The 8,004-nt window shown below is 39.8% G+C and overlaps 1 protein-coding gene across 1 annotated transcript in view; it reads right to left on the bottom strand.

The window, feature by feature from the left end:
- Positions 1 to 691: 691 nt before the first annotated feature.
- Positions 692 to 8,004, bottom strand: part of Rlim (ring finger protein, LIM domain interacting) — a 23,480-nt gene continuing 16,167 nt past the window's right edge. The window contains 1 exon segment of the mRNA XM_013354665.2: positions 692 to 7,529. Within this exon segment, the coding sequence (XP_013210119.1) occupies positions 5,932 to 7,529 (1,598 nt within the window). The 3' untranslated portion in view covers positions 692 to 5,931.

The following is an 8,004-nucleotide window of genomic DNA, read 5'->3' as shown; positions in this document are numbered from 1 at the left end:
TGGTAATGCAGTTCTATAATCAAAGCGACTTACAGGCTGAGGCAAGAGAATCATCAATTCATGGCCAGCCTGGGGAACAGTTTCAACATTAAAACAAAAATACAAAAAGGTCTGGGGAGTCAAATTTAGCACTAGGGCGCTTGCCTAGCATGCATTGAGGTCCTGGGCTCCAACACACAGTTTCTAATAAATAGAATCACCACACTAAAAGCCCTAGATAAGTAGTGAGGCAAAGGGCCTATTGAATCAAAACTATACTGAGGAAGTGAGTTTGATTATCAGTGGAGCGCTCTGCAGGTGCCACTGCCAGCTCAAGGTGTATAACAGGGAAAGTCCACCCACCTATCAGTGATGTGCTCAGAAAGAGCCATCTGAATGAAGGACTTAACGTTTCAGAGACGTTAGACAGGATGGAGGACAGACACTCCACAAGCCCATATGCATACCCACTCTGAGGTCAAGGGAAGTCAGCCAAGGCAGCAGACACATCTACTTCAAATGTTAATCACCTCTTTCCATCGAAGATTAAGCCATTCAACAAGATAAAAAAAAAAAACCTTGGCCAAATAATGAACCAGTTGCAGTGGAATCCTGGACTCTAAAAACTGCCTATATGACTGGACTAAGTAAGGTACTAGAACATTGATTAGCATCCACCTTTTAAAACCCCAAAGATGAAAAAGCACAAATGATCACTTCATGCATTTTATTGATAGTCTATATTTTAAGTCTGCAGTATGACATTGTACATAGGGAAAAAGCTTCTTCCTAAAAGATAGCTATTAATAATCAAACCAGATTTAATTAATGACCTTTCAAGGTCTTGTTCTGCATTAAACAAGTTAAATTTTAGCAGGTGTAAAGCACTGTACAAAAAAAGGTTACATTCTCAAAATTTAATACAGGGCTTCCCAACCAGGAGTTTGTTGGATCAGATACCGGAGAAGGGTGTTTTATTCAGATTTAAATGGTAAGAAAATGAGAAACCAGACAAAGCAAGCCAAGTAAATCCACTTCCCTTTGTGCTCCTCTGTTGCTTTCTGAAAATGGATCTCGGGTCAGGAAGCCCTGCTATGGCCATCACTTTAGTCTTTACACAGCATGCACACATGTGCTTCATGTTCAAAGATTTAAGGTTTGCCCTTTTCAAAACCTTTCAGGTTCTTATGGGCTTCAGAGCTTTCCAGGATTGCTGCCCAGTTCCTTACAGGCACTCAAGTAAACATCTGTACCAAAGCAGCTTTTCCTGGCAGAAGACAGACATAGGTCCAAAACCAGGCCAACTGCATACCTACTCCTACCGGGACACTCACAGGGCCCTATACCTTTAAAAGCAGCACCAGAAACAAATGGAGCCATCAAGAGGTAAAATGCAAACGCTGGACAGTTTCAACATATAAAAACCAATCTGTTAAAAACGTTAGTAACAGGGCACTGAACAGAGTTAAGGCTGGGCAGCTGGCCTGACTACACATTGGAACTGGAAACAATCAAGATGAGAAACAAGGCACAGTGGCATGGCAGGCTCACTTTCACTGCGCATCTCTAGACAGCCGCTCATCCAAATGACTACAGAGCAGCTGTGGGACTTTAGCACACAAATCCCTTCTGGGTGGGGTGACACACCTGTAATCCCAGCAATCAGGAAGATCACAAATTCCAGGCCAACCTGGGCTACAAAACGAGACCCTCTCAAAATACCAAAACAAAAAAGTTCCAAGTATCTCACCATAGCTCTGAGATTTGAATCCAGACATCTACATGGACATAAAAACAATCATAAAACTGATACTTAGAAAAAAAAATTCCCGGTAGCAATTCTATTCTATGCTGTAGGCTTTCAGATCTAAGGTATGGTGACTTACAGAGGCCACTCACTTCCTGGAGTGTTGGAGAGTATTTAAATACGTTCCAGCGAAGGGAAAGGAATCCTTATTTCAAAGTGCTGAGCTAGGTTTGGTGACAAGTACCTGTATTCCCAACATCCAAGAGGCAGAGGCACAAGGACTGCCACAAATTTGAGGCCAGTCTGGTCCAGAGAGTTCCAGACCAGCTAAGAGTGCACAGCACAATACCCTACATCAAAACACGGTAATTCAAAATGCAAAAAAAAAAAAGAAGTAAAGGGCAGATATTGAGGTCACAGCTGTTTTTATTTGCTTACACTGTGACTTAGAAATACTCTTTCCTCAGACCTTGCCATGTGAAGCATGATACAGCAATGTACATTGAAAAACAGTTTTCTGAAAAGAACCATTTAGTAGGTAACTCAATGACAACACTGTTACTGATCATAAACATACTGAACTGTACTGAAGGGGAAAAGCAGACACCCTCACATGTGCGCTCTCTGCCTGTTACAAAAGTACAGAGAGAATACTTTGGAGAGCAACCATCAGAACTGTCTTAAGACCTTAAGTGCTCTGCAAGCATGGCTCCCATGTCCTGCACACTGTTGGTAAGAGTGTGACAGGGAAGCCAGTCAGGAAAAACATTTTTAAAAAAGTCAACTAAGGCAGATTACAAATGATTTCCTTTCACAAAAGAATTAAAAAAGTCTCCTCCATCTGTTGAAAAAACAAGGTCAACTACAAGGTGCTACTGCATTCTAGCAAACAGTTAGAAATGACTTGTCATTTGCAACATTGAACTCTTTATCACGAGTATTTGGAGAACCGACTTAAAGTCATAGAAGCAGGTGGTTAAATACAAAATATGCTAAATGTTAACCCTTCATAAATATAAGACATTGACAAAAGCAGAGAATACTGGGCACAGAAATAAAGTTTTTCCAGGAGAAAAAAAATTGCTTAAGGTAACAGAGCTAAGCCTTATCCTATCTTGCATGGATTCTGATAATCATGTCTCTAAAGACTGAGTATCTCTTGGCACATTTCCTTATCAATTGGACAATCACCTGTTTTAACACTAGCTTGTGAGCCTCCTCCCTCTCCCCAATGCCACCTCCATTAACATAGTGGTGCAACTATCATGTTCTTTTCAGGGAAAATGTTCCAATTTCCCAACACAGCTCTCTTCAGTGTTACTGCAAATAGCCTGCCTTTTTTTTTAACTTGTTCAACTTGGTCTTCAGCACTAATAAATCTCAACATTGTAAGCTGCATGCAATAAAAACAAAACACTGCAAACCTTCACACTAGTAAGCGGATTAAAAAAACATTTGAAATCTTTAAGGAAAATCAGGCTTTAGTACTTTCCCCTATGCTTTGAACAATGGAATCTCCCAACATTATTACTGCATGAAGTTCAAAGTAGGCCTTAAAGACAAAACCTTTCTGTAATAAAGAAAAGGTGCAAAAATACAAAATGAAACGTAAAGTCTTTTGTAATAGGTGTTTGGACACTGGTGAGTAAAGACTTTCACTCTAACCTTATTTTTAACGTCTGCAACACTAGTAATATAAAATAGTCATGGACTTGGTAAAATGAAAAAGCAACTCCCACTAAAAATACTTGTATTCATTCTACAGAACCCAAGAGATAGGAATCCTATTCGAAAGGGTCCACATACATGTCAAACATGTGCATTCTACTGAAGTCTAGAAATGGGAAGATTGATTTCCAGTGTCTCTGAAGAGCTTCAACACCTGCATTCATAACTAGCATCCTGCTTAAGTTACCTCTGACTTCAGTACTTCGCAAACAAGTAATATGATTGGGGAGTTCAGGGAGGTATCTGTTGTCAGTAACTTCCTGTTTAGAATGTGCTGCAGCTGTTTTTGAGCTATAGAAAATGAACACCTCTAACATGGAACATTTTTATCAAGAGGAAAATGGATTTGTTTTTAGTTAATCAGGACTATCCTGCAGATCTGAAAACCATAGAAAGGTGACAAGGAGGCTCACAAATATAAAGGAATCCTGACTTTTACATGGACAATTCTTTTAAAAAGATAAAAAATGTATTACATAAGCGCCATAAACAGTGAAATCTGCTTATATTAAAAAAAAATAAGTGAAGCTTTGTTTGGACATTATTTCCTTGCAAGAGCAGTACATATCCTTTGTAAACAACTACCATATTTACAATTTCATTTCCTTGACACTTAGGTAGGACTGAGAGCCAGAGGAAAACATGAAAGAATGAACTTTGAAATAATCTGTACTGCTAAGGTGGTATCAGTGAGGGTAAGCAGATTTGGGTAAAATAGTTTCTAGAATCTCTGACAAATCTGGGTAGTTAGCTCATTTGGTGAAAGGCCAGGGATGTGCCTGTTCAATCCAGCTTCTCTTCTGGCCTGGCAGCTTTCTCCAGGGAACCAGCTAAGCTAATCTTAACCCTAATCAGTCTCAAAAGAAAAACCAGGCAAGAGTACTGGGGTTATCACAATCTAGTCTTACCACTAAAAAAAGAACAATAAAGTGCATGTCCACAGATGTGAGCTGGACATCTTATCTTCACATATGGGCAACACAACTAGAATTTGAATTTCAAATAACCTAACATGCTTCACTTTCAATAAAAGATAATCTCCTAATTTATGAATATGTCGTTTAAATGTGGCTTGTTAGATATGCTAGATATAGCAATGAAATATCGACAAGTGTGCACTAGTACCTTACATGAAATCTCGAAAACAAGCAAATCCGAGACTTTTCCAAAAGCACACCCATCTGTACCAACTGAAAATCCCTACCTTAAAATTGGTTTAGAAGTCTCTTTCCTCCACCTTTTGTTTCTTAGGAGCAGATTGTAAAAACATCAATTTAACTTATGCAAGGTGGTAGTGGTTTTTTTTAAAAAAAAAAAAAAAAACAAAGACAGCTCTGCCAAATTTGTTGATCTCCTGCTTCATCTATTCAAGTCGAATACTGGGTCAAGCTGCTGTGGCTGTCACTGTAGGAAACCAGTTCAAGTCCATATCACTGTCATCATGAAAACGTTCCATTCTCCAGAGCAGTGTTCTTACCCTCTATCACTTCCTGCCTAAATCCAAGTTAAAAATCCATGATTTCCATTGGGTTTTAGTGCAGTGTGATTCTACATGGTCCTTTCCTTTCCATGTCACAGTAGCTGTTCTCAAATACATTAAATATAGATATGTTCTGCTCTTGACATCTACACACTTACAAAAGCAGCTTCGTACTTTGTTTGGTGTGTTTGTTTTACTATGCTGGCTCACAAAAAGCAGTTCTCATTTCTAAGCATGGTACTTTATAATTTTGAATGCATTAATACAACAGTGCATTGGAAAAGTACTGAGCCTCTACAAAATAGCTTTACATTTTTAAACAAATGAATGTGATTTTTTTCCACTTACACAAGCATAGGCTTTTTAATATTTCCACAAGATAAACATCTCAATTAAACTCTAAGTTCATTCTATTGTGTGCCACAGTGATAGGCTTAGGACAGTTAATACACGTAGAAGATCCTAACTGTTTAGTGTTATTTACACTGGTATGTCCATCATCACCTAATCTTGAAGGTGAACAAACAATATTCAGAATGTGACTGAATTTGTGTCAACATCTGGGAATGGTATAGTTTTAATTAATCACTTACAAAACATATAATGGAACTTAGTCTTGAGTGGGAATTTTCTTCATGCCCCTCTTATGGCCTGGAAAACCTAAAAAGAGGTCAAGATGATAAAGGAGCCACTGCTAAGGCAGACCTTAAGGTAACAAAGGGAAAATGACAAGTGTACATGGGTAAATTATCAATAACAGGTTAGCAATTATCTGGTACTGAAATCAAACACTGAAGTCCTAAAACGTCACTTCAGAAATATTCTTTCTATCCTGAAAGAGAAACTAGAGAAAAGACATGACTCCCTCAGAAAGCAATGACTTGATTCAGGTTGTGACTTCATATTTAAGCACCACTTAAAAAGTGGACATAAAGCAGGTGATTTTCCGTTTGCCCATCACTATTCCAGCTACACAGCTTCGAGAGTTCTGTTCTCACTACACAACACTTTCTCGGTTCCCAGAAGATAAGACGGCCCTGCGACAAATGGGACAGGTGGAATTCTCCGATAACCAGCGGTCGATGCAGTGGACGTGGTACTCATGGGAGCAAGGGAGCTTACGAAGTTTGTTGCCTTCCGTATATTCTGTAATGCAAACACTACATGTCTTCAATGCATCATTTTCACCAAAACTTCTCATTGCCAAGTTATCAATCTGTTCTTTGGTCAGTCCTCTAGGTTGGTCGTCATCATCCTCATTTAAGAGGAAAAACTGAGCCAGACTAAGGAATGGCAAAGTGCCACTCTCATCAAATATAACTGGGGCCCTATGTCGGCCCTCTCTCCTGGCACCTGGTGCGAGAATTCGGGTTCCTTCATTACTGCCTTCAAACATCTCTGAGCTACTTTCTGAACTTTCACCATTGGAACTGGAGCTGGAGCCGGAACCAGAGCTGCTACCACCAGAGCTTCCTCTTCCACTCCGTGTCTCTATTCGCTCCGTATTTCGAGTGGGGACTGAGATACCAGGCTCTGAGTCACTGTCACTGTACATAAAGTAACTCAGCTCACCAAAACCTGTCATTATCTGCCTTAACATGGTTTGAATTGCAACAGATGTAGTTTCACTCAATCCAGTATTTAAGATTCTACGAATGGGAATCCTGATAGTACTCACATAGGTTCTCACGCCTGCACGTTCAGAACGCGAGAAGGTGCGCCTAAAACCCCCACGTTCACTTTCATAAGTGACCGTGTTGTTTGGGGTCTGAGACCTTGACCGAGTTCTGCTAGCTATGCTATCTCTCTGCCGGTATTCTCCTGGACGAACTCTTCTGACTTGAAGATCAAGGACGATGGTTGGAGGTCTTTGACCAGATCCTGCACCTTCACCATTGGTACCCGTGTCTGAAGAACTTGCCCCTTGAGCGGCAGAATTTCTCGACCCAGAAGCTGCAAAAAGACCTCTACCTAGCAACTCGGGCCCACTTATCTGCTGTCTCAAAGTCACATGGTGACGGGTTCTAGAACTTCCTTCAAGCTCGTTTACTAAAGGGTGCTCAAAAGTCTGAGATGAGATGCTATGATGAGATCTTCGTGGAATTTCATTTGCTGGGTGCAGAGGAGACCTACTTCTTTCAGCTCTGGCTCTGGTTCTCCGGTGTTCTGGGCTTCGGCTTCTTGCCCTCCTCTGACCTCTGGTGGATGGCACTTCTGTTAATGCTTCAGGAGAACTGCGTTCTGACCTAGATGATCTGGCAGATGATGTCTCAGATGCTGAATTTTCCATTTGTCTTTGGCTGCTGCTGTCCATGTTTTCTACACTAAGACGTCTAGCAGATGGTTCATTTTCATTCTCTGAGGTTTGGCTTCCATTACGGTTAACATTTATCTCTAAACTGAATCTGAAATCACCACTGTTTGGATTAGTCCGGCTCACTGCCCTCCAGGACTGATTTCCTCTCTGACCACTTCTTGTTGTATTGCCAGTCTGTCTGACAGAGTTAAGCCAATCTATTATAGAGTCACCATTGGACATGTCATCTGAAGAGTCTCCACCTGTTTAAAACAAAGAAAGGGGAGGAGAGAAAGGAACTACAATAATTAGGACGATCATATAAATAACATTAAAGAAGTTTGCAATTCTTAATAAATTTTACATTTATAGATCTTATATTGTATACAACACTAAGTGAAAAGCCAAAAAAAGGTCACCACACCATGAGTCACAGTATTAGGAAGGTTGAGAAGTACTGGTCTAGAAGAAGCTATGAGACTGTGAGAAGGCTACATGTTTTTTCTAGTCTACTGTCTAAACAAAATCAAACAACACCAATTGCTAGTTGTGGGGGCTAGTGTTTGTATTTTCGTTCCAATTATATTTCTACCAAATTCAGTCTCTATTACTTCATCTAGGGGCCTAGCTTAAGTGCCTTTGATAATATGAAGTTGCTTTAAAATACAAGAGTTTTGTAGTCATAGTAAACATATAAACAAGGCTAATGGTTTATAACTATTTGAATATTTGTCAATATCAAGATTTTAAACTACCATGAAAATGAAGATCATA

This window comes from Microtus ochrogaster, unplaced genomic scaffold (assembly GCF_000317375.1).
Source record: "Microtus ochrogaster isolate Prairie Vole_2 unplaced genomic scaffold, MicOch1.0 UNK57, whole genome shotgun sequence".
Taxonomy (NCBI): Eukaryota; Metazoa; Chordata; class Mammalia; order Rodentia; family Cricetidae; genus Microtus; species Microtus ochrogaster.
The sequence above is the reverse complement of the archived record's forward strand: the minus strand, read 5'-3'. Positions and strand labels throughout refer to the sequence as shown.